The sequence below is a fragment of the Rhizoctonia solani genome, chromosome 1 (genome assembly GCF_016906535.1).
Source record: "Rhizoctonia solani chromosome 1, complete sequence".
In the NCBI taxonomy this organism is placed as follows: domain Eukaryota; kingdom Fungi; phylum Basidiomycota; class Agaricomycetes; order Cantharellales; family Ceratobasidiaceae; genus Rhizoctonia; species Rhizoctonia solani.
Genome location: NC_057370.1, coordinates 2085056 through 2110972, shown reverse-complemented (window position 1 = coordinate 2110972; position 25917 = coordinate 2085056). Strand labels below are relative to the sequence as shown.

The window sequence follows — 25917 nt, the reverse complement described above, 5'->3', positions numbered from 1 at the left end:
CTAGGCTACAAGCTTAATGTCCGATGGCTGCAGTGCTCTGATTTGCTGGTACACCAAGTGCGTCGAGTGACACCTTTCGGCTATCGCGCTTACCACGCTGCACATCAATCATTCCCAAAAGGGGAAGCGGGATGAGCAACAGTACTAGAAGGAACCAAAATGCGTAGCGAATATTGCCCGTCTTGTCCGTGATGAATCCTTTAAGTCCGGTTAGAACAGTACAAGCGCTGGGCTGTAAGAAACGTACCTGCAATAGCGGGGCCAAATATAGACGAGCCTATCAAGGTATTAGAAAATATTAAGATACGCATGTAATATCTCACCCTTATCCGTAATTGCGTATAACGCAAACAATGCGCTTTCACTTCCCGGAGGGATAAGCTCTCCGAATACACTTCGAGCATACGCGCTGACCCCACTCATCGCGAATCCATAGATTGCACCTACGCCATACATCTCAGCCGGATGAGTCAACCCACCCCACCCCATCCGCTGAACGATTGGAAAGAACCCAAGGAGGCTATACAGCACAAAGGTCAGCAAACCAAGGAGTGAGCGAGGTAGACATTATTCCGTACCCATATGCAGGGACGCAAGCCATCATTGACACGCACAAAAGTACTGTGCGAGGCGGTGTCAGATTAAGCCACGATAAGCGCGAGATGACGGGCCACAAAAGTGCGCCAGAAATTCCACATGCCATCCCGATTACGGACATAGATGCCAGAGAGGCAGGTTCCATGTGTAACTCAGTCTTGGCGAACAACACTGCGGTCGAGGTCACAGTAGCGATTCTGTATTGGGCATTGGTTTGAGTGAAACAGAGCCAGAAAGGAATAGGTAAACATACCCATCAGACATGCAGAACCACGCAGCGAGGAACAGCATTACGTCTTTCAATTGACCGGCGAGCCTGATCGTACGCCAAAGTTTCTTCCAAGCATAAACAATTACATCCCACCCAATCCGCTCATCCACAAGTTCGTCTGGCTTCACATCTGCCCGGGGCAAAGGAGGGCCCGGACGGGGCCTCATCCACAGCGCCACAAATATGGAAAACCCAGCCCACCAAGCGCCCACAATGAACAAGATCGCTTCGAGTCCAAGGATGGGCGCGGAGCTGAACGCGCGGATAATGAATATAGCCAAGACCTGGAGAAGTGCGCCAGCCAGATACCCGATCGCAACTCCCGTCGATGATATTTTGGTTGAGAGTGCGAGTGCGGTGGCTGTAACCAAAGGAGGCGGCGCGGAGGCTCGAGACGAGAGGAGCGCTGTGCTCTCAGTCGGAGCCGATTCAGAGTCGGGTTCAGCATCCAACAGACTGGACTTGAGTTGAGATTGCACAGTCGGGTGATTCCGAACGAGGACAGGGAGAAATGCATTCAACAGGACAAACGAGGCGCCGAAGCTAACCTATCGGGCGGGTATTAGTTGAAATGCAAAGTTGGAAGACGAGATGTGCATACGTTGGAGAGTATGGTCCACAGAGCGGCAAGCGGATACGCTCCTGGCTTGACAATAATAAACAACATGGTCGATACACTGCCCAAAACTGCAAAAAATAACAACAATTTCTTTCTATACGAACCTAATCATAACGTAAATAAATACAGCCAAATATGTGTCCAGCTCACTCACCATGATCGGCCGCGCCGCTCATAGACACAATCACTAAACTCTGCAAAAGCACACTGATGGAAAACGTGTACATAGCAAAACTCGAACTCGCCATCCGAACTCCAAGGAGATGAATAATACATTGGTTTGGATCGGGCTTGAAAAACGCGGCCGGCGTCTTTGGGAACGTGTGAGGTGGACCAGGTTCTGGTCCCGGAATGGGTATGGGGAACGATTTGGGGGTACATGGAACGTCTGGTTTTCCGAGCAGGTGTCCGTTTTCGCGCGCGAGAGCTTCGAGAGTAAGTGGAATGAATGTGGCGATTGCGACTACAACATAGGGCTCGGCCGCCCACGCGTATGCATACCTGATCCACGAGTAGTGTAAGGGCTAGCCTGAGCAGCCGAAAATGAGATACATACCAGGCCCGGAGTTCTTTGTTCGAAGTGGGACGAGTATCTTCGCCTGGGTAAGTGGGTCCCACCGCAGTCTCGTCACTATCGGTTGAAGATTCGGGTCCAGACGCTGGGAATATTCTGAGTAAAACGAACATAGGAGTATTAGTTTATTGGGTTTACCAGATTGGTCGGTCAGTCCCGCATCAGGCAGGACGGGAGCACAACTGTTCGTGTTGGGCACGAGAGCCATGCTGGAGTCGATCACAACTCGCGATGGTGGCAGTGCCACGAAGGTGTGGGGCTATTTCATCGTACAACTTTCAGGTGATCATGATTACGTATTAGTAGTGAGACTGGACCAGGGACAAAGCTATAGTAGGCCTGGGCTTAAATTCCAGCATCTCATAATGATATTAGCAGCGGCAACCTGAATACAAGGTTTTGGGGTGCTCATTGAGAGGAGATTTATATATGTAATGGAGCTTTTTGGAGAATCGCGGTTCGCCTAGACTAGCTTTTAGCGTTGATGGTCACGCCAAGGACAAAGGCTCACAGATTATGAGCTACGCAAGGAAATCCTACCAATCGTGGTAAAAGAAGCTACCACACCGTCCTCAGTGTTCCAGGATGTCACAATAGGCGTAGAACAAATACATGAATGTGGTGTTCAAGCCAAATTCGGAGCGGTGTCCAGGCCCAGATCGCAATCGATTTGTGTACTGGGTACCTTCCAAATAGTCAGCTTACAATAAGCTATGGTGTGTGTCGTTGTTGGTACGTATTTGATGCCTTGAGGATGCAAATCTATACAGGATTGGCTTTACATGTGGGGCAAACTGCGAGCATATTCGCAGTTTGAGGAATGAAAAAAATTCAAACATCCAGGCCCATCCTTTCATGGGCCATTTAGTAATGTATCGACATAGAGATCATTTTGAGATATGCGTTCGCGTCTCTACAGCATCGAATCGAGTAGGTACTCGCAACGTCAAGTATTCACTTCACAGGCACCGAAGACCGGAACTCTTGGCGCTTACTTGTAATATATCAATAGATTTTTGATGAAATTAAATTAAATTGGTAACTTAGATCATGAAAGACACCCAATGCTTATCCACGGGATACGCGACTACGGGGAACACTATCTCCGTATAATATTGTGGCTAAATGATGTACCCTAAAGACTCAGTCTGGCCTTGCATCTGATCTCAGGAATCGAAACCTAGCCAAGTCTCGTACGAACATGCATCTGGAAATAGACCATACGTTTTCAGAACTTGATTCCTCAGCGGGATGGTCCGGCCTCTAATGTAGATAGAATATGTGTATTTCACTTCACAGACTTCCTGGGTGGCTCGAATCGCGTTTAAGCTGTCATCACTGAATCTTCCTCTAGAAGACGTGGTGTAGAATCCAACACGCGTTAGTAAGGCGTGATATTATTGAGCAAAACGGGGGTGGATAACCTGCGGGGCACTGCTGGGTGATAGTGTGCACGTGTTGAGAGATCACGGTCGTCATGGGAGCTGGGGTGCTGCCACTGGCGGAAGGCGAGTCAGAATCGTCGGCGGTGGTGGAAAAGGGGTAACTGGTATAGACCGTGAGAGGTGTGGAGCCCGTTATGGTTCGGTAGGTGATAGGAGAGCTCACTTGTGTTATCTTTGTCCATGAGCCGGCCGTGTCAGCAGCTGACCTGTCGAGGCGCTCGGGAGCTTGGAGGTCGATGGTGGTTCAAGTTATGGAGATGTCGGGGAGCGGGGGTAGATTAAATGCATAGCGTTGGAATGGTGTGCCAGGTAATAGTATGACTACCGAAGATTATCCAGGCCCCGTGTCGACATAAAGGAATGAGAGTAGAGGGGGCTTTACTAGGTTAAATGAAGTACAGGAGGTCAGTCGACTGTGGTTGCTAGGAAAAAGGACAAGTGGAGCATATATCCAGATGAAGTCATGCGCGGTCGGGTCTGGGTCGAAAATTCTAGATATTCCAGCTGTGCAGTGTTCACAGAGTGGTCGCCTAAAACGAAGTTGAATCGCGATCTTTTGATTGACTAGGCTCGGCGTCTATTTGCTCGCCGAAGCTTAGTCAGTAGTAACGTGTGACCTGGCAAATACCATCCGACACCATCCGCCGCCCCCGACTAGGCCGCCTGTGACGAGCGCAATGTGTGTACTGAGGGCGGGTGTTATTATGCACACGTTATCTGTATGCGTTCTGCGTGACTCAACGGGACCGTATATGGATGACTAGGCGGGAATGGCGAGTTCTGATTCGATAGGAGGGCTGAGTGAGTCATTCATGGGTGGGCCGCGACAGATGTCGGGAAGGAGCGCATGTTCTCGCGCCCTGGTCACACTCGATAAGTCTAGGTGTGTGGATTGTCACGCTTCGTCGCTTTGTCTGTGTGTGCCCGCCTGCCTCTTTCGTCACCGCCCGGCTGGGTGAGCTGCGCGCTTGCCGCTCGCCCCCGCACCGACGTTCTATCGAAATATTCAATGTTTTTCAACTCCAATTATGGATTTGGGATACTTATACCCCGCCCATCCTCACTGCTTCGACATCCCGACGAGTTTCGAGTCATCAAACATCCTTCCTCACTGCCATCTATTCCTTCCGCGCTTCATCTAACTAGTCCCTTATATAACGTGAGTTGTAGATCACTCCTCTCTCCCCACCACCACTCACATCTGTCACTGACATCTAACATCTCGAATCACCTCTCTATCACCACCACTTAAATGCGTACCATGGTTCAGCAGTACCCATCCAAGCACTCTAGCTTGACAGGTTTATTCACACCTCCCCCATCTCCTTACGCAATGGCTGGCTCCGTTCCTAGGTACACACTCTCTTACGGCTCCGTTAGGGCTCAATTAACATACCTGACCAGCTCTACCTCTGGTGCTCTCAGCCAGCAATCTGGCTCCAACGGCTGCAAAGTGGGATCTGCAGCCTGCTCGCATCCAGAACAATACCACCAGCCCCAGAAGTGCCCCTGCAGGAGAAGCATAAACATCTACTGCACTGCATGCAGGGCCGTGTGCTACGCTCACGGGTGCTAGGTATGCGTTCCAGATCCTATCTATCACCACCAAAACTAAAGCTTTGGGCTACCTAGACGTATACCCCCTTCCCCACCGTCTGGGCCCAAAGGTTGCAGCGTGCGCGCTCCCCGAGTGCCCCGACCCACCTTCCGAGCGGGCAGCCCCGTTTTCAGTTGGCAACTCAAGTACACTATTCCCCTACCCCCAGTCTCGTATGCTTTGTCCGTGTCGGCTCATCCCTTCCAACCGCCCCATCCCATCCATCATGTTTCATCCAGTCTCATCATCATTTCCCCCAAGTGCACTGCATTGCTATTTAGGACACTCCTCATCACATCACTCCTCTTCGTTTCTGGCTGTTGTAATATTTGTCGCGCTATCCTGCTATTTTGTTCGTTACCAATGTCTCATTATTCCCAGATTCCCAAGCCTGCATACGCCCAATGTCTTCTTAAAGTAACTGTAATATTTCCCTATTTACATCTCCCAACCGAATCAAACCCACCTCCGTTCCTATCCATGATTGACTCGCATTACACGCAAGTCATTGAGCCGCTCGGCCACCGCAAGACCCTACTCTTCCAAATTAGGCAAAAAGAGCTGCTACTATGACAGTCCCTCCTCGTTCTACGGAGTCTGCACGTGCCTAATTCCCAGGCTCAGATCCGGGCATCGCTCGGGCGCTTGTAGAAATTTCAGATGAATTTTGAGCGGGCACAGCATTCCTAGACTCGTATTCCATCGGGAAACATGCCACGGATTCGCAAGAGTAAGTGGGCGGACAGCGCAGACGATGATATCACGTTATGTATGACTGATATGTTCTATAGAAACGAGCAAGAGGGGCACGACTCACCAGCGGACCAAGATCCGGCAAAAGGTTGCAGAAACGAGGAAAAAGAGAAAAAAGGAGGCCAAAAAGAACCCGCAATGGAAGTCGAGTGAGTGCATTGTGTGCATATAACCTGCGACACGAGGATGACATGTGGATGGGTGGGTGAATAGAACACAAGAAGGATCCTGGTATCCCAAGTACGCTCCCGTTCAAGGAGGATATTCTGGCCGAGATCGAGGCCGGCAGGCGACAGGTGAGTCTCGTAGATCAAATTTGCATGCAATTTAATAATGGGGTCGAATAAGGCAGAGGAGGAGAAACTACGACGAAAGGAGAATAAGCAGCAACCCCGACCTGAGTCTGCGGGCGCTGTCGAATCATCTACACCTGCTGCTGTTGCTGCGATCACCGCAGACGACGACGCCCCACCTATCCTCATCGACTCGAGCCTTCCCACACTTGGTTCGGTACTCGACTCGGCGCATGTAGTTATCTACGCACTCGACGGCCGGGATCCCCAGACGTTCCGCAACGTTCATCTCGAAAAGGTGATGGGTGAGAAAGGCAAGCCGGTTATCGTTGTGTTGACCAAGACGGGTAAGCACTACCGACAGATGTTGTGATACGACCTGACATGTACAATACAGACCTGGTCCCCCGCGAGATACTCGCTGGATGGACTGCGTTCTTCCAAGGCCAATTTGCTGGTGCACAAATTGTCCCATTCCGAGCTTCGGAGGCATTCATCTCGAGTGCCGTGTCGACCAAAGGAAAGCAAAAAGCTGCCTTTACCAAGTCAGTATCCGAAAAGAGCTTGTTCTCCGCTCTGGAGAAACACAAAAGTGCAGAGAAAGAAACCCGGGTTGCGGTTGTGGGTCTAACAAACGTACATAATTTAACTTTTATTACGAAAGACCTAGTTAATGAACACTTTTACAGAGTGGAAAATCCACATTGATCCGTTCACTGATCGACATTGTGGGTCTCCCTGTATACACCCTCCATCCAACAACCAAAACGGGCGACGTACCAAACGACCACCGAGGGTGCTCAGCCCGTTCAGATCAACGAGTACACGTTCATTGATACACCTGGATTCGGGGTCATCCAATTCAACGCTCAGCCTGGCGGGAAGAAACTATCACCGGAGCAAGTGGAGATATCCAAAGCCAAGGACCTATTAACCAGGAACCGAGGATCATTTGTACACTGGAAGGAAACCGATGCGGCAGGTGAGAAAGAAATTAATTAATTAAACTAAACGCCGAGCCCGGCGAGGGGGCCAAGTTGCTAAGTCTATTTTTGGTGCAGCCGCATACATCGTTTCGCGAGCCAAGCATCAAGATTTGATTCTACATTACGAAGTTCCTGCATTCCAGCCCGGAGATGTGAACGCTTTCTTGGGTGGCGTTGCGCGTGCTCGCGGACGGATACGCAAGGTACGTTTTCTTATCGCTATCATTACAAAAAAAAAAGCCTATCTAAACGTCGCCGAATAGCATGGTGCACTCGATTTATCGGATACTGCACGTTCCGTGGCGCGAGATTGGAGTTTGGGAACCTTGCCCTATTATGCTGTACCCCCTACTACCTCGAGTCCGACGGTCCTAGTCGGAGATCCGGCCCTGGACGCATGCCTGAGCTTGAAAGAGTTCCGTGCCGCACCGAGGGCATGGCCTGTTCAGCTAGACGCGGGTGAACCTGACGAAAGGAGCGTGGAGTTGGATATGAGATATGCTGTTCAGGGTGTGGAGAGTGTGAAGAGAAGGGGAGAAAAGATGGACATTGATGGCGAGGAAGATGAGGAAGATGAGGATGAGGGTAGTGATGAAGACAGCGAAGACGAGGACGAAGAAATGGACAGCGGGGAAGAGGACGAACTTGAAGACGAGTCTGAGGAGGAGGAGGAAGAAGAGCTTCCACCTCCAAAACCCAAATCCAAAAAAGTCTCATTTGCTAGCAAACGCGAGCCGCCTACCCCGGCTTCCAAACCCAAGTCCAAGCCGACCTCTGTTCTCAAATCCAAACCGGCTCCAACGCCACGACGGATCGGAAATGCGTCCAACGGCAAATCCAAAAAGCCGCCGGTTGTGAACGTTGCGGGCGAAGAAAGCTACGACTTTTCTAAATTTTTCTGACATTGTCTTTCTCTCTTGCACACACACACTGGATGTTCTTTGCTTTACTTGTTTTATTGAATACAATTCGTGCTGAATCGTATCATTTCATGGCACCAACCAACTAGGGGGGTAAACAAAAAAAAAACGACTATATATCGTACAAGTGGGAGGGAGAGGAAGAACCGAGTGTCCTACCAAGAAAGAAATGAAGAAAAAGAAAAGGAAATCTAGGCCTCATCGGAAACGCGGTATATAAACAAGAAATAGGGGTGCGATCCAGAGGCAGTGCGTAAATAAAGTAAGAGCTGTGAGAGGGGGGGAAATGAGAAGAAAAAAGGGGAAGATTGTCTGTCCGTGAAAATGCGTGTGCTGTTTGATGTAAATGCTCATAAAGTTCGAGATGGAATGTTTTTTTTCGGGGGGACAAGCGCCGAGTCGGGAGAGAAAACATAGCAATGGAAGGAAAGAGATAGAGTGAGCGTGGAAGACAACAGCAAGGGATACAGTCGAGTTCATGGCAAGAAACTGATAATGTCAGAGAACATAAACCAAAAAAAACAAAGCAGGATTGTCTTTTAGAGCACTCGGACACGACCGTTCCACCGCGAACGAGCGGACCGCGGCCATCTTCGTCGACGTCAAATGCATGTTGCGCACGGTCGAGCGGGAACGAGCACGCAACGCGGGGCAAAATTCCTTCGATTGCCTTCGTCCGAGTGGGAATTGGAACCGTACGCTGCGTGGACGGCAGCATCGGAAACGGCGTTGAGCGAGTGTCGGATGTCTTCGCCTTCGTGGTCGAGGTCGGCCGCGGGCGAGACCCATTGGTATCCGAGGCCCTTGTCCCTACGTGCCCATGCGCGGGCGAGAGAGCGGAACGAGGAACGAACATGGGCGTTGATTGAGGGAATGCTATCGGTCGAGTCGCCTACGAGGGTTGTGAACTGTCGAGTACGTTAGCTTGCGAGCCTTGGGGAGGGTTATCCAGTATGGGGGACAAACTTACGTGGGCATCGCTGCACATGACTCGCCTACATGCGTCCCATACCTTTCGTCCACCTACGGTATCGACCACGGCATCATAAACGCTCTCTTCCAGTCGCCCAATCACCTCGACCGGATCGTCTCCTACGACTACTTGGACCTCTCCCATCCGCTTTGTACTCCTCGGAGGCTCGACCTCGCGACCTTTCCCCGCCCGAGTCCGTCCGCGCACCTTGAGACCCAAAGTAGGCCCGGTCCCGAAATTAACATTCTCAGAACCAATTGGAACTTGAGCGGTGACGTGCATCCCGAGTTGTCGCATAATTTGCACTGCACACAGACCTGCTCCGTCATGCGCTTGCAGAACCAGAACCTTCATCGGTCGCCGTTGTCCATCCGCTCCGGTCTTGGTCGCGCTGTTCGGAATGGTGCGTACAGCACGATGTGCGGGTACAGCGCACAACGGCAATAGCGCACACTGGGTCGTCGTCAATCGGTCGGTGGGCCGAGGAACAGCACACAGTCGACTCTTGTCAATGACCACATATTCGGACAAGGCGCCGCACTGGAAAATGATTGAAATTAGCCAAGAAATCCCAAGCCCAAAACGTGCATGACGCACTTTACGGATTTCTGTTAGGCCGATAACCCAGTCGCCTCGGCTGACGTTACCCACTTCAAACCCACATTCAACTGCGCGGCCGACAAAGCTCCGACCAGGGACAAAGCCGTAGCCTCCCTTGGCAAGGCGTTTGCTGACAATGATGGCGTCCAAGGCGTCGAGTGCGACAGCGTGAACTTGGACGAGAACTTGGGAGCTTCCTACTTTGCGGGGCGAGGACACGCGCGTGGTGAGTCCGAGAGCACCTTCGATTTCCGCAAGCCGCACGGCGAGAGGGATAGATGCCGACGAGCCGAGACCAAGCATGGAGCGCGAGCCGAGCGAGCTGAGTGATGGGTTGCGGGACGATAAGCCGCTGAGAGAAGATGCCGAACTGTTGAGGGACAGAGATAGCGAAATGCGACGCATGCGCGACGAGGGCCCGCCCCGAATGATGGACAGCGAAGTCATGGTCTGGGCTGGCCCGGCCTTGGTGAGGTCTGCAACAGCAGTGGGAAGATCGGTCGTTTTAGACAAGGTATATGCATTGGGGAGAGCAGGTTGGGTATACGCGGCAGTCTCTCCAGATGAAACCTGTAACGCGGGAAGGGCCGTGCGATTAGAACTGGCACTTGACGACGAACGCATGGAATGAGGTCGGGGCCTTGCTCGTTGGGTAGATGTTGATCGCTTGCGAACAATGCCTTCTGCGGTGACTTCTCCGGCTTCTTCGGTCTCACTGACCTCGACGAGGGCACTCATCCGGTATCCTGCCCGGCGACCTTCTGTCATCGCACGTGATCGCCGCTTGCGACTTCCCGACGCGCGGGAGGGACAATGTAGCCAAACTGGTCAGCAGCCGCGGCTCGTAGGAGCTATGGCGTGCTGGGGTAGTGGCAGCTCGGCCATGGGCGCTCGGTCGAAACTCGGGTCCGGAAATGCTGATAAAGTAGCACGCTTCGTTGCGGGCTGGGGACCGACAAGCCATCTGACATCCTTGGCCCAATCGGGGACTCCAGACAATGGAGTTTGCCGCACTTGGCGCTTGGGAGGCTGCTTGGGAACGTCTACGGGGCTGGACTGACGACTTGTAGCGGCTGTGTCCGTGATCGAGTGCTAAAGATAGAATCGGGTGTTGATAGAGTCGAGTCGTCAGATGTGATGGACGTCATTGGGGGTCGTGCGGCGCTCAATAGAAGCGACGGAGGGGGCAGGGTCTCTTGTGTGACTGCATGTTGCTGCTAGGGAAATAAGTAAAGATAAGCGTGATGGGAAACGATTGGCTGGGCTTACCAATTCGTCAACAAACGGCTGCGGAGAGTCGGGGGGCGTGACAAAGTCGGACGAGTCGCTCGTGTCGTCGGTGAAGGAGGGAGTGCTGGACTTGGGTGTGCTTACGGGAGAAAGCAGTGGCGGTGTGGGAGAAGGGGAGGAGGATGGTGTCATCGACGATGGACCCTCGAACGGCAGAACGGGGACCTGTCCGACGTCGAGCGATAGCGACTGGTGTTTCTTGGTGTCCTTGCCGTGTGCAAATGGGAATGACGCTCTCCATATGTTCACGCTAGGCGTCGAGTAGGCGTCCTCTCGCACGACATAGGACTGGGACGGCTGCTGGAATATGGCTTGCAGCAGACTGGGCCGCGCCATCGTGGATGGCAGGAAGGAGGTGAGGGTGAGAGGGTGAGAATGAGGGTGATTAGATGACAAGAACGGAATCGGGGTCAGGTCGTGGTCGAACCTATATTCCTGTCGAGATGATTGGATTCCTGACTTAGCGCTCAGGACCAAGTGTGTTATTCAAGTGATATTCCTATACAGTACCCGTTGTCGGTTGCACTGCTCCGAGATAGCGCTGTATCGCGTTGTGTCGTCGAGGGGTCGATCCCTTCAAATCGTGCCAGGGTCCCTCTTGTACGCCCGAGGTGGGAACTTTGCTCAACCCAACTGAGACTTCGATTCAGATCCTCACATAATTTGCCATGACATCACTTCTCTTTCCCTCTCTCCATTTACATACATGACGCTCCCAAGCCAAAATCTTATGGCTCACTCACCACTTATCCCCTCCTCCACCAAATTATTTTTTACCCAACCGTCCATCTCAAATGATCTCGTCATCCTTCAAACCGGCCTATGACACCCCGGCCTTGTGCGGTTCCTAGCTCCTAAGCGCCCTGTCAAATGTCAGGTCTGATCGTCGATCTGGACTGCCATACAAAGGCCCTTTTCGACTCATAAAACGCTCAAGGCAGTGCCCGATAACACAATCTAATATCACCACCCTAGCGTCGATCCTCCTGCCCAGCCTGGTCCCCATACTCGGCCAATAATTACTGCCCGTGTCCAAGCTGGCAACACGCGCTGACGAGTCTCCTCGGCTGCCGACGATCCTCCTTTTTGCTATGGCTCGGCGTGTATCACCACAGCACGTGCCAGTGCCCAGTAGCAAGTGTCAGCGAAATCCACAGAACCAATTGCGTGCCTGCGCTCTCACGAGTTGCGCCTTTCTCCTGCGGCGTGGCCTTTTCAGAATGTTAGAACGCACGAATGCCAACGCGACCGAGACCGTGACCGAGCATAAAGGGGAAGAGATCTTGTGCTAAAAGTGTCAATCTTTTATACTGCTCTTCAATTGGCGTGGGAGGAGCCAAGCCTATCTGTTCGACATGGGAATACTAGGTTGTCTATAGATCTTCCCACCAAATACGATCATCATCGGGCGAGGCCAGGGCGCATTTACTCAAAACGGTATTCATGCGGTATCTCCATACACGGTACTTGCACCGCGCCTATTTTACATGGGCTCCAAACACCAATCAACCTTTTCGTTTCCTCACAACCGTGCCTTGGCCAAGATACGACCATCAATCAGCGGCTCCAGCGCCTTGGTGTTCAACAAGTGAGGCCCCAACTGATCGAGAGAGGTGACACCCAACAACTTCATCGTCGTCTCTACCTCGTCCCGAATAACTATCATCCCCCACCGAAAACGGAATCAATAAACCATCTATCCCTGCCCAAATCGATCGAGCACGATTCGAACTCACTTTCGATTGCCTTTTCCACTCCCGGGGTTTCCCATCCCAGCGCATATACAAACGGCCGACCCATCCCCACGGCTTTCGCGCCCAGACACAAAGCCTTGACAATGTCCGTCCCGCGTCGCACCCCACCGTCGACGTAAATCTCCGGCGCGCCTGGACGATGGTACGCTCGCAGACTCGCAATCGCCGCCGCCCGCGCTTCGGGTGTCTTGGGGGGGGATCCGAGGCATCGAGGGCTTGTTCGGATCGGCAGGCCTATCGAGACCAGACTTGCGATTCGAGAAGATAAGGGCCGTGCACGGGGTCGGAATATTCTAGGATGAAACTGGTGTAATTCGAGGAGAGTGTATAGAGCTGGCGGTGCGGTATCAAGCGCTCTTCCACCATGGTTTGACAGCCAGATAACGTCGCAGCCTAGTTCGTATGCCAACAATGCGTCCTACCCCACCATTCAACGTCCGCGATAAGCAAAAGAGAAAATGAAACGAAAAAGAAGGAGAGTGATGGACTCACTTCGACAGTCTGTACACCCTTCACACCCAACTTCATCCATCCCGGAACTAACCCCTGAGCCACGCAATGTCGGCCCAGGTTAACGCGGGGTCGAGATAACCGCCCATGGTGCGCCCGATTCCGCCACCCTTGGCGTCAGGCTTGTACGTAGCTGAAGATATCCCCGAATCCTATCCACCCCACCCCCCGCCTCGATTAGCCCGTGTATGCGCACTAAAAATAAAATAAAAAGGTTTCATACAATGGGGACGTCCAACTCGCCACGTTCGTCGGCTTCACGTTTCCCAGGCGCAGCCGCATCGATAGTGACAATTATCCCCACACAGCATGAGTATCCACGACTTTTTGAACGAGCGTTTCGGCTTTATGGCAAAAGAGAGGCGGAGGTGTGGGGAGCCGGACAAGCACCAGGTAGATTAATGAACTTACTTTTTGCCCGATCTTTGTTTACGTACAGTTGGAAAAGGAATTTCTGGTCCGGACGCGACTTGGCTTGGATAATCTGTGCTAGTCCGACGGATGCGTTGGTAGATATCTAGCGTTCCCCACATGCACGAGAGATAACGCTATCAGAACCTCTTGGCACAGGAAAGAAAGGACGGTGGAGAGAGAGGAGGGGAAGGAACATATCACTCACGACCTGCATAATACCCGTTTGGCCTGCCGCTGCTGCAAACGACCGTTCTCCACTCGGGTGACTGAGTCTCGCCATCCCGGTTGGGCAAATCATGAGCGGAAGTGAGACTGGTGCACCGAGCATCTTGGTCGATGTCATTGTATTCCACGTTCCGTCTTGTTGGAGTCCCGGATTCGTGGGTGGAACCCGACGTCGATCATTCCTCGAGGACGGAAGAGGACTTGTCGGTACGCCTTTTGATTGAGGTCCACCGCTGGTCGATTTCTGTAATTAGTATGCAAGTACTTTGTGTCTGTACGGGAGGACGCACATAACATGTCGGTCGCCCCAGAAGAGAAATATGCCCATGCTTTTGGGACAATTTTCTTTTGCATTTTCCTACATTCCAGTTATACTATGTCCTACCTTGTTTTGGCAGTCCTACTGCTCACCTCAAAGTCGTATAAATTGATAACCTGCGCCAGAGGCATTCTCTTTGGCTTGATCACATCCTTCTTGACCTCTTCCTGGCCTTTGGGATGCGCCTGGATCGTACTCGGGTCTACGGTCCCCTTTTTCTTTTCGGGTGGCAGGCCTTCTTCGATGATCTCTGGCCCATGAGCCATCTCGTACGCGGCCGTTGCGTCTTTGCCTGCATGCTTCAGGAGAACAGCGCTCCCACCTGGGTGTTCGGATATGAACTCGGTTACATCATAGACTTTACCCGAGACTAGTGCAGGGAATATATAGGTTATGCGCAGTTGGCTGTTAATGGATAGAAAGGTATCATACCTATGATCCAGCATGACTCTGAAGTATTATGCGTGGCGACCTCCTGTGTGGATAACATTCTCAAGAACACTTAGTTCGATAAACGGCCTTAGAGGTAGCAAGGCTGTCTGTAGCGCCAACTATCAATGCACCAACGCACAAAGTCAGTAGTATCTATGGCAATCCAAGCTAAATCACCGATCCAGCTTGAGCGCAAGCTATAAGTACCTCGCGAATCAACCAATCAAATTCGTACAGTTGACCGAAAGTCGATTCTTCGGGCTCGGACCGGAGCCCCGCACCGACTAGCCAATGGTAATTATTACCGGCTGGAGCAATTAGCATGTCATAGGCGAGATGGTATGTGGTAGAATACAAATATACAGAGGGAAAAACACCGTTTATCCAGATTTGTCTGATTGTCCAGGTTCGGATTGTGCATCTAGAAAATTTAGTTGGAGCAACTACATTATGCACCGATTGCAAAGCCTGCTCCGGAATCGCTTCGTTCGCAAATAGGACATCCGCTTGCAAGCTGAGCCTTGACTTCTTGTGTGCTGTGAGAGAAGATTAGAAAAACAGGAGAAGAGATCTGCCAGTCACTCACTAGGCAACCTTCTCGCTCACGGCATTCACGACATCTCCACCTAGTCCACCGTAGTACCCAATTGTTCCAAGGCTCAAGGAAGTTCCCTGACGAGGGGGAAGTGCGTCACCGCCTGGAACACATCCAGCATGGATTGCATGATGACACAGGAATAAGAGAACAAGGTGCTGTTGGTTTACTAATGCTCCTGTGTCGGGCGGAGGTATAAAGAGGGGCTCGTGACAGACGGGACACATCACTGCCGCTAGAAAACGACAAGTTAGAAATACCAAAGTGTTATTTCTAAATACTTACCCCCGCCGAGGTATCCTCCCGTTTGGGCGAGATGAAGTCGTTCTTGTAACGACGCACCGTCTCCGAGAAGGATAGTCTGACATCCTTCAAGGAGGGATATTTGAAGATTGAAGTCTTGTAGGATGGTGATAAGCGCATCTTTGAGACCGGGGATCTCGAGCCCATTCTTGATGCGACGAATGAGTCGAATGGGATCAATTTCAGTACTGACATTCTTGAGCAGACCACGAATGAAAGCTAAGAATGGCTCAGTGCCTTGGTGTAGGTCGTAGGCCGGTGGTACTTACCTGGACGAGTTTCTGAATACTTGAATAGGTCCTCCCATAGATCATCATCATTCTGTTCCTTGGCAAAGTCAATAGCGCGGTTGACATCTGCGAGCCGCTCAATAATCAAGTTCAGTGCGCGCTTATTGTCCCCCATGCGCCCAAGTAAAAACACTTGCTCTGGAACCAAGTCACGCTGATCACAAATTCTGAACGCCTGCACTTGTTTCAGTATATGTACGACCAAATGTCAACTATCCACTTACCACTTCCAGGTTATAGTAGCTGCTGGCACGAAGAAAGTCGATCAGTTTCTCAGGCGCGAATTCTGCAAACAGTTCCACTTGAACATCTGCATATTCAGATGCATGTTGCGGATCCTCTTCAAAGAGTGCGGCCAGATAGAGATAAAGGAAGAAACGGTTCGACTGAAGCTGTTGAACCACGCGGTTGATCTATTCAACTGGCATCAGGGATCGCTCAAAACACATCTACTCTATATCATACCGGAATAGCATGTGTATTCTCGACCAAAAGTTGGATTGCCGTGCGTGGTACTGCTGGCTTGGTAAAATCAATCCCTTCACCATCTCCCTGCACCCGTCGTTTTTCTTCCAGCTCTTGATCGAACTCAACTAGTAGCAGAGCATCATCTCTCAAGGCAGTAAACAAGTTGTGTTCGCGAATAAGAGTGAAGACGTTGGGTCGTCGTAGCCGTAACAGGTATGGCAGCGCTTTTCCTGGCTGGTGGTTTGCGATATATCTACCCAGAACACAGTCAGTCTACAGATGACGCGGATATGGTGTCATCCTTACAGTTCGGCAAGGCAGTCCATTAATATATGCTTCTTAGTAGCGTTGGCCAGCGCCGCTTTGACAGCAACTATGACGGCTGGTATATCGTATATGCTTGTTGGCCAAGATTTAATTGTACGTAGCAGGCTCTAGGAATACGATGTCAATGTATCTAGCATACAGCTGTGGAACAAACCTACCTCCTGATTGTTCACGAGCATATGACCTAGAATCATTTCATAGACGACATGGCCAAGTTGGGGATCATGGGTGGGCACAAATGGTGCAATTGACTATAAGTGAGAAGGGTGAGCTGGGTCAAGTGGCCATAAAAATTTGTCGTACACCCAGTTGATTCTTTCCTGCGAATGTGAATATCCAGCGCTCCCAGGCAGTTGCGTTGTCTGCCAAGACCTTGGGAGTTAAATGAGCTGCTTTCTCGTACTCCCCTAACAAAGGCATGAGGATTATTTTTTAAAAAAACCTATACAAGAACTCACCATCATCAACCAAATGTTGCAAGTATTTTTGACCAATGATCGAAGCATCAACTTGCCCTTGTGGGCCCAGGTCCTCCAACACTTCGAGGGCTTCTTCATATCGCTTTCGCTGAACTAGCCATTCGATATGATCCTTGACATCTCGTGGGCGAGCGACCACAAGTGTCTGAGGACTTAACACAATCCAAAAGGTTCCTAGAGGGCTAGCACCTTCAACAAGGGCATAGTCATTACACCCATACAAGTGATACCCTGTAATACTCAAAGCGTCTGACGCGTGTTCCTCTCCAGCGCGTGATATTAGCCTTAGCTCTGGTCTGTGGGCTTCCTTGCGCCTCTGTGCTTCGCGAGTTGTAGGTGGGGAGTCATCCGCGTCAGCAAATGTATCGGGTGTAATGTAAGCCAAAACCAAAAACGATCCAGCGTCTACGTGGGGTGAGAGCCCAGCGATCATACAATCTACTTGTAATACCGCGAGGACTTCAATAGTGACAGCACTATGACTAGTAGTTGCCCCTTCTCCTCGCTGACGAACACGAGCCACCTTGATGTAATCAGCCCAACCGACTAGTAAAGTCACATCATCTTGCCACCGAAGAGTGCAGCGGAACAAGTCGGCTCGGGGGCTATTCGCTGGTCGGTCGAGATAGGCCACACGCGTGCTTGAAGATGTATCGTATAGGCGGACGCCAGTGTCACAAGCCCAAGCGATCAAAGTTGTTCTCCACGCCGAGGCCCAGACAGGCCCCTCTCCACCAGAGTGCAGTGTTGTTTCCTTGTGGCCGAGCCAGCCCTTTTCATGTAAGACTAGCGTTCCAGCCAATCCACCACAGACAAACGCACGAGAGCCACGGTTGCCAAAGCCCGGTTCGAGTGCGATAGTTCGCATCGGTCGCTTTAGGTCAAACACGTAGGACTCTGGGGTGCTCAAGGAATGGATGACAACCTGACCTTCACGTGTGTAAGTCTGTTTGTCAGAAAAGTAGTAGATGATAACCCACCGTCTATCGACGCAGTCGCAACAAAATCACCAGTCGTATCAACACTCATATCCGTGATTGTGGCAGTATGTGGCCGGTAAGATCTTTGGCGAACTCCGTTAAGATCTAGTACATGAACAATCCCGCTATGCGTCCCCAGTAGCTAGTCGCAAAACAATCAATTACAACACCAAAAGATCGGGGACGTCCACTTACTATGGCGGACTCCGAAATGGCTATAGCACATGCTGAATCTTTCTCTAACAATTGAGAAGTATCTCCTCCGAGACGCTCGTATTTCAGACTTGGTTCAACATCCTCCTCTTCGTCCTCCTCGTTATCGTCATCGTCATCGTCATCGTCATCGTCTTCCTCGTCATCGTCAGACTCGGTATTACTACCTGATTGACTACGGTCGTCCTCATCTACAGGGGAAGCTACCTCCTCTCCGTGATGCAAAGCTTCGTCCATTCTAGTCAACTCAAGTTTAGGGATACCGCCGTCACTGGTAACGCCGTCCGTCAGATTATTCGTCGTAGCTGCGGGTATAGACTTAGTATCATGTTCGCCCTAATACGTCATGGAGTTCAGTTGAGATGATGTCGTGGAAGGACAATTGAAATAACACTCACCACAAGGTCTCCAAATTGACTGTTAGATTTGCCAGGTATTGGCCGAATACTAACCGGATTTAATAAGGAGCCATTACTCTCTTTATCTAAGGAATTAATAAATTTCAACTGATTTGAATCGGGCCGCCTCGCTTACCACCTTGACTCTCAGACATCCCTTGACGCGGGATATAGGGAAGTGAAAGCGGGAATTGGTCACGTGCTGGATTACAGGTCAGGGGTCTGTTGCTACCTGCTAGCGTTTATTTAACTTCAACGAGTCTCGTATTGATATCTGTACAGATCTTGAAACGAGATCGCATTCCGTATAGCTAAATTGATGAGAGAAACGTTCTTATTTATACACATAAACTCATGCTCCGGGAGCACTCCACCATTCAACAGCTTTTTCTTCGCCTCCGGTTACAAACGTATTACCTCCACCTGCCAGTATAGGGCGCCATGACACACCCCAGACTTCGCCTGCATGTTGTTGTACAGCCAAAGATTTTCTCGCACCAATATCCCACACGCGAACATGCTTGTCGGAAGATCTGCCAGAAATGTATTTTAGACCTCCCCTGCGCTGCTAGCTTGGCACTTACCCGCTCGCGGCCAACTTTCCATCAGAGCTAAGGCTGGCAGATAATACCCAGCTCGAGTGACCACTAAAAGCGGCAACAGCTCCTGCCCCTAACCGAGGATGCCCTCCTTGCGAAATAGGAGGAGGTGTACGTAAATCATGAAGTAACAAACGCTTGTCGTCCGAGGCTGAGAGAAGCAACTTTCGCGCTGGATCAGATACATCATCATTTTTAGAGTACCAAGCGCGCAAAATACCTGACTATCCGAGCTCCATGCAAGACTTCTCACGCACATTGCATGGCTGGCATAAGTCACTGAGAGTTGTTGAGTTGCGAGATCAAAAACAGATAATTGACCGTTCTCCGAGCTCAAGGCTAAATATTTCCCGTCTGGTGACTAAGAATAACATGTAAGATTGGTTCACTTAAGATGACTTTCAGTACACATACATGTTTTACACACATCCCAAATTTCGCGCGAGTTGGTGTCAATTTGCTTTGAACTTCTCCAAACTTATCTAACCCTGTGATCTGACTTAGTTAACGACGGGTAGTTCAATTTGCATAACCTACCGGTCGAGCATATGAAGGCAATCCCACCGTTTCCAGTTGAAGCATAAGATCCCCCCGATGGATGCATAGACACTGAAAAAGCTAAAGCGCGAAATAATGAGACCTGACATGGAGAAATTCGGAGGAAATACCGACCAGATTCGCCTGATTTTTCGCGGTTAAAAGTTTCTCGCTTTGCTACAATTCCTTGCGTTTCGAGATCCCAAAGGAATACTGTTCCCTCAACCGAATTCAAAACAACCTTTTCGGTGCTGTTGGGTGAGGAAGAAGTGGACGCAGATATCAACCCTAACGGATGGGCCTGTGTTCCGTGTAGCTTTTTACCCGATTCAACATCCCTGGGCAACAGCACGATGAATTAATTGAATATCGTCAATCTGAAAGGTCAAATAACTTGAAGTTTGCTCACCAACAGGCAGCTGTTCCATCAGCAGATACCGATATAACTTTATTAGAAGAAGTCCATTCAACGTTCCATATTTGATCAGCATGGGCTGCGTTGTCCATAAAACGTTCAGTTTGATACTTTATTACATTGGGAGGAACAAATTCACGAACACGACTCAGATACGTGTGTTTGGAGAAATTGATTAGACTAAGCGTTTGTATGTAAATAATAATAATAATCAGGTAAGGCCACGAGCGCATGGGTGAATAAATACCATTAATATGACAACAGCGGTTGTAGTCTTCAAGAAATCAAAGAACAACAAACAGTCTATACCGAGGTGGCCGATTGCGAGTGTAGCATTGAGATGTGGCTGTGCCGATTAGTCGTCCGGCAACTCAACACATTGATTGACCTAATATGAGCTACTGTATCTAACTTCTGGCGTTTGAGCTAGCATGGGAAATTGGGCCATACTACTGCCATACTATATTGAAAAACAATCAAAACTATCCACCGGTGATTCTTTCATGGGTATCAAAAGCTATAAAAAGAAGGCCGAAGGCACACGAATAGAGGCACCAGGTTTAGTCACCGTAATTAATTCAGCTTCAGATCTGTAAATACCAAGTCCAATTTCTCTTCATTTTTCTGTCCCGTACAAAATCATGAATCATTAAAATTTCAGCGACGTATACTCGGAGCGACCGGAAGAATTTTGTTGAGCATATGCCAATACAAGCGTCTGCCAAGGCAGATGCTTCATAGCTAAACCAAAAGAGAACAAATGACGTATTTTTTACAATTCTGTCCCAAATGATCTCATTTTCGAACTTCGAGCCCCTTTCCCCTGGTGCCTATGCGCGAAGCCCCAAAGGTATGTTACTTCAGCTATCAGGAGGTTTATGCGCGCCTAATAGTTGGGATACTCTAGGACAAAGCCCCAAGGTTGGAACAGTTCACTAGCTACTAATAGCAGCTACACGTGGTGGTGATCTTCAAGTTCCAAACTTACCGCGCGGTATTATAACCGTGACCTCCCGACCTCAATTGAGTGTCGGTATTAACTCAAGGTTCAGAACTATGCTGGTTTGGTTAGCCGATCGCGAAGGTACGTTTCGCCACATACCCAAATCGCCTCAACCAACATACTGGGGATAACCCCGCTTCGTGGGTCACAGGAACCGACCATCGCATGCGGTTCGAGTACGTTTTCCGATCCGGTGTGCATCCCGATTAAAGTAGTAACCGGGAATAAGCGGAACCCAGAAAGTCGTTCCCAATATGCAAACAGCAATCGGTCGGTGTGGATGTCATTGCGAGAACTCCGTGTCCTGGAATGGGCATTACTGTTGGGTGAATAATGAAGCGACTCACTTTGGCCACCTCCACAAAGTATAAATCTACTGGATAATGTGCCGCAGTAGGGCACTCACCCTCACTCAGACATGATTCTCACATTGTGGTATATTTTCTGTTGGGTAACTATTATTGCCAGCATATTTTTGCTGGTGCTGGAGGCAGTCTGGTCGACCCTGAGGAGACTCGCAGTCAATTCAACTACAGCGACCCATGAGATCGCACGCCTTGGCAAGCACCATCCTCTGGGTCGAGTGCATGGCAATGCAGTAGTGGCTGGAGGAAGGTAAGGGCTACGTTTATCTAAGATTCATTGGGTGGCTGGCTAAAGGATGCACAGTATGGCGGGTTTAGCAACTGCTGTTGTATGCAGCAAATTCTTCGAACGAGTGATCGTCATCGAACCCGACTCAATGAATGAGCACAAGCGTACTCGGGTCGCACAAGCTGAGCAAATTCATGGTGAGCCTGATTCTTATTATTGCGAAATTTTCGTGTAGACAGCAGCTTTTGGTACTAGGTCTACAAGCTGTGGCACTACAGGTTCTCCGAGGCATAATTCCTGGTTTCGATAGTCGGCTATACAAACACGGAGGGCGCGTTCTTGAATCCAATGGTCAACTACAACTTGGACCAACCAATATTAGCTTCAAGCCCGGTAGTCTTCCGGATACGTTATTTATTTCGAGGCTCTCCCTGGAGAAATTGCTTCGGGAGTACGTTCGAAGTATTCCAACTATTGAGATTGTGCAAGGGTCTGTGACTAGAATAACACCGGATGTTACAAGGCAGCGCATCGAGTGTGTCACGGTGCAAGCAAAAGGCTGTAGCTCCGAAACTCTCGAGTTCGATGCAGCAATGTTTGCCGACTGTACTGGCCCAGCAACGATAGGGTTAAGGTTACTCGAGAAGACCCAGAATGCTGGGTGGGGCCCATATCCAAAGACTTCATATGGTGAGAGGAGGCACATTGATGAATAAGGGCTCGGCACTAATCCCAATTTTGTCCAGATCCTAAAATCAGCTACGCAACCGCATTAATACCAGTTCCGGGTAGACTCAAGGATATACTGCCTATATTTACTCGACATCTTGACGAGTATTCAACCTTTTCCAAGCTTGGGTATGTCAAGAGCATTGTACCCCACCCTGAACAAGACGATCGAATTGTATGCATGGTTCGCTCTGATGAGGATCATTGTGAGTCTAGTTGGTTCGGTTAAAGTTCGATTGATAAGACTTACATGATAATCACAGTGATGTGCGGAGTAGGTGGTTGGAACTTGTCGCTCGAAGCGAGGCCACGATCGTTCGGCGATTACATCCAACAAGTAGATTCGATCTGGCAGAATGCATCTGACGGCAAGTCGGCTGAAGGAGACGCGAGTCGGATTGCTGTTATGGATACCCTCCGGGCTATCGAGGTCGCATTGGGTGAGGATGGGATCATCCCAGAATTCAAATATTGCAAGATGGGTAAGCCCCTATCATATTATCCGAGGTGTTAGACGGTCGAGCGTTTTTACACCCAACCCAGGTTCTTGCTACAAGATTGATTACACAAGCGCACCAAAGCCCTCCAACTTTGTAACAATCGGCGACAGTTTCCTCCGTGAGTGTGCCTCGGATTATGCCGCGACTTGAGACAATAGAAGTTAACAATTTGAACTTTGGGGTCCCCCAGGTGTAAATCCCACTTTCGGCCAAGGTATCAGCAAAGCCTTAGTTGATGTCGCCACACTTAATGGGGTAATACTGGACACTACTTTGGTGCCAAGCTCATCGACGGGGATGCCCGGGTGGGGTTTGCCAGCAACTTTCTCCAATGAGATGTTCGCTCGGCAGATTCCTCGAGTAATGCACATGTGGGATTCAACCAAAGGCTCGGTAAGTATTTGCCCACGCGTATCCACATCGAAGGGTTCTAAGTGTCGCTCTCCTATCAGGACTATGGAAGAAGGGGTACCGAGCTTGTCGAAGGCGAGACTCCCGATATTGGGGAATTTGGAAGGAACTATTGGAGGCGCGTGATTCAGGTAGCAAATAAAGTGAGTTACGACAACTCAGGTAAACCGGGACATCCTACTTAAATGAGCATAGGACAAGAACGCAGCAGCCGATATCATTAGGTCTTTGCAGCTGATTGCACCACCGTTGGATCTCCTGAGAGTACGTATATAATCCATTGCCCAAAGACATAGGATTGCTGATCTATCTCCAACGCATTAGCCTAGTCTGTTTATTCGAGGCATGTGGTATGGAACGAAAGCACCTTAGCTGAGAACGATCAAGATATCAAACTTAATATACCAGTAATATTCATTTGTATATTAGTGTGAATCCAAACTTTGCATTTTATCTGTTGTTTGGTGCTCTGTGCCTCCAGTGAGCGGGTATGGGTAGTCCCGGTGCCTGATATAGATAGGCGCGCAAGAGATTACGGAAAGCAAGCCGATAGTCCGGTGGTATACGAAGAAACTAGCAATTTCGCTATACTTGTGGTGCTTTTTTGTTGCTGTTCGCATGTCTGGTAATGGTTTGGTGCCTTGAAGCTTTGGTCAACTTCAATTGGGAAACGGTGGGATGAGGAAGGTAATCAAGTGATGCGCGGTCACGTGGAGACTTGGTTATGTCTAGGGCATTTGATCTTCTCTTTTGGGACACTGGTACCATCACGACTATTTATCTCTCCAATAGCACCTAGACTAAGATAGAACGCCCATGATGAACAATGCGGCAAACGAGGAGAGCTTCACATTTACAGTGGGAAAGTTAGGCAAGTACACGTTGGCGTCTGTCATCACCGAGTAGGACTGATTTGAACATTCTGCTAGATGCTGGCATGGCTGTGAGTTCCCGGCTCAACATGTCCTTCTGGGTTTTCTCAAATTAAGAATAGATTCTCATCGGAGAACGAGCGCATCTCATCGAATTTCCGTCTTTATTGTTACCTCCAGGGGTAACGTCAGGCTCGATCGTCAATATATCGGTTAACCGAAACGTCGCCGAGGAAAAGAGACAACAGAAAGAATTCTGGGAGCTACAGGATTCCATATTGGAGACATTTGGACAAGTCGCTCCTGAGCCCCCAGTAGTTGAGGTATGTGAAGATTCGATTGCATGCATACGAAGGACTATTCTCAGGCTCGTCGTAAGGTTCGAAACGTGACACAAACTTCGGTTACTCTGGAATGGCCTTTGATCAAACTCGCCACTGCCAAGCTGCGCTCACTGGACATCTATCGCAACGGCCAGAGATTAGCGACTATACCTTCTCCAACCACCAATACATCGACAAAATTGTCGGGCCTTGATGTCAACACAGAATATACTTTCCAGCTCGTCTTGCGCACCACTGCTGGAACCTATCCATCTAATGTAATTCGACTTCGGACGCACACGATTACCGATACTTCGGGAATCTCGGTCTGCTTTGGTACCGTTCAAGATACAGTCATGCTGGAACAAGCCAAGCTAGTTCTCAGAGAAATGCGGGCCAAATGGAGTGATAAAATTCAGATTGACACCACACATTTTGTATGCACAACACCTGCCGCGGCGCCTTCCAGTGGCCAAGCGACGGGAGGACCCAGTGTAGAATACCAGAAGGCACTTCAGATGAGCATACCGGTCGTCCAACCTCATTGGATCCTCGCGTGTCATGCAGAGAAAAAGTAAGTCCTTGAACCTTTCGCTTGGTTAATCGATTTTTGATGATAGTATCAGAATGGTACCAATATCTGGCTATTACCTCGGAGCTACCCCATCCACACCAATGAATGCCCCACCTTTCACTCGCACAGGCTCACAGGCGCCCCAAGGCCGAGATTCGCTTACATCACCCAAGACCACATCGCCCTCAACTACCACAGGCGGCCCTGATCACGTGCCTAGCCCAGAGACACGAGCACGACAAAACGATGCTGGGGATTCGGTTGACGACGAAATGCCTCAGGTACCAACTATCAAGGTTGAATCCCATGACGATAAGCTAGGTGACGAGGAATTAGAAAGGGCACGACAGGCGCCAGTAGGTTCGGAGCCCCGGTCTCGTAGCGGTACTATGAAAAGCGATTTCAAGTTCCCACCTCCCACACCACCACCTGTTCCTCAAATCATAGTAGGAGATCACGATGATGATCAGTCTCGAGAGCCAAAGGCGGAGCGAGAGGTGAAGGAGGAACAGCCTCCTGTCCCAAGCAAGGAAAGGGAAAATACGGACGATGATGTCGGGGAAATGGTCGAGGTCGGATTGAATTAAAGCATGAGTTTGAGTATTTTCCCCGTGGTTGAGACAGATACCAAGAACAATAAGATTTGTCATTTGAAATGACCACCATCAGTGGAACTGTATAGCTTTTGGTCGCCCAATTTGCATCCGCACCGGAATCGAAGGTTCCTCACATCAA

The 25917-nt window shown here is 50.0% G+C and overlaps 7 protein-coding genes across 7 annotated transcripts; 2 read left to right on the top strand and 5 right to left on the bottom strand.

Annotated features, from left to right (window-relative positions):
* Positions 1–13: 13 nt before the first annotated feature.
* RhiXN_04187 (autophagy-related protein 22) lies at positions 14–2269 on the bottom strand (the record flags this gene model as incomplete). The annotated part of the gene is made up of 9 exons (XM_043324004.1): positions 14–198; positions 248–277; positions 324–520; positions 579–794; positions 851–1416; positions 1470–1591; positions 1642–1988; positions 2044–2146; positions 2200–2269. The coding sequence occupies 9 exons, from the start codon at positions 2267–2269 to the stop codon at positions 14–16; spliced, it is 1836 nt and encodes a 611-aa protein (XP_043176423.1).
* A 2498-nt stretch (positions 2270–4767) lies between these two features.
* Positions 4768–8037, top strand: RhiXN_04186 (GNL3L/Grn1 putative GTPase; the record flags this gene model as incomplete). The annotated part of the gene is made up of 10 exons (XM_043324003.1): positions 4768–5009; positions 5083–5276; positions 5895–6005; positions 6070–6152; positions 6205–6496; positions 6547–6785; positions 6839–6877; positions 6954–7131; positions 7211–7338; positions 7399–8037. The coding sequence occupies 10 exons, from the start codon at positions 4768–4770 to the stop codon at positions 8035–8037; spliced, it is 2145 nt and encodes a 714-aa protein (XP_043176422.1).
* Positions 8038–8657: 620 nt separating this feature from the next.
* Positions 8658–10396, bottom strand: RhiXN_04185 (uncharacterized protein; the record flags this gene model as incomplete). Its single annotated transcript, XM_043324002.1, has 3 exons — positions 8658–8963; positions 9026–9568; positions 9626–10396. The coding sequence occupies 3 exons, from the start codon at positions 10394–10396 to the stop codon at positions 8658–8660; spliced, it is 1620 nt and encodes a 539-aa protein (XP_043176421.1).
* A 275-nt stretch (positions 10397–10671) lies between these two features.
* Positions 10672–11254, bottom strand: RhiXN_04184 (uncharacterized protein; the record flags this gene model as incomplete). Its single annotated transcript, XM_043324001.1, has 2 exons — positions 10672–10842; positions 10898–11254. 2 exons carry the CDS (start codon positions 11252–11254, stop codon positions 10672–10674), a joined length of 528 nt encoding a protein of 175 aa, XP_043176420.1.
* Positions 11255–12440: 1186 nt separating this feature from the next.
* On the bottom strand, positions 12441–18780 carry RhiXN_04183 (FMN-dependent alpha-hydroxy acid dehydrogenase; the record flags this gene model as incomplete). Its single annotated transcript, XM_043324000.1, has 24 exons — positions 12441–12577; positions 12655–13090; positions 13165–13218; positions 13406–13526; positions 13620–13699; positions 13802–14054; positions 14112–14179; positions 14233–14510; positions 14573–14615; positions 14780–14880; positions 15029–15108; positions 15159–15402; positions 15453–15689; positions 15740–15935; positions 15985–16173; positions 16226–16481; positions 16535–16662; positions 16714–16806; positions 16859–16962; positions 17014–17964; positions 18015–18156; positions 18210–18563; positions 18626–18711; positions 18762–18780. 24 exons carry the CDS (start codon positions 18778–18780, stop codon positions 12441–12443), a joined length of 4650 nt encoding a protein of 1549 aa, XP_043176419.1.
* Positions 18781–18977: 197 nt separating this feature from the next.
* On the bottom strand, positions 18978–20268 carry RhiXN_04182 (uncharacterized protein; the record flags this gene model as incomplete). The annotated part of the gene is made up of 7 exons (XM_043323999.1): positions 18978–19158; positions 19210–19388; positions 19445–19585; positions 19639–19712; positions 19762–19842; positions 19897–20099; positions 20171–20268. The coding sequence occupies 7 exons, from the start codon at positions 20266–20268 to the stop codon at positions 18978–18980; spliced, it is 957 nt and encodes a 318-aa protein (XP_043176418.1).
* A 1329-nt stretch (positions 20269–21597) lies between these two features.
* Positions 21598–25769, top strand: RhiXN_04181 (Chitin biosynthesis protein CHS5; the record flags this gene model as incomplete). The annotated part of the gene is made up of 14 exons (XM_043323998.1): positions 21598–21794; positions 21849–21970; positions 22029–22463; positions 22520–22708; positions 22766–22984; positions 23046–23120; positions 23193–23395; positions 23455–23556; positions 23609–23677; positions 23738–23741; positions 24343–24356; positions 24408–24608; positions 24653–25182; positions 25235–25769. The coding sequence occupies 14 exons, from the start codon at positions 21598–21600 to the stop codon at positions 25767–25769; spliced, it is 2895 nt and encodes a 964-aa protein (XP_043176417.1).
* Between the last annotated feature and the right edge of the window lie 148 nt (positions 25770–25917).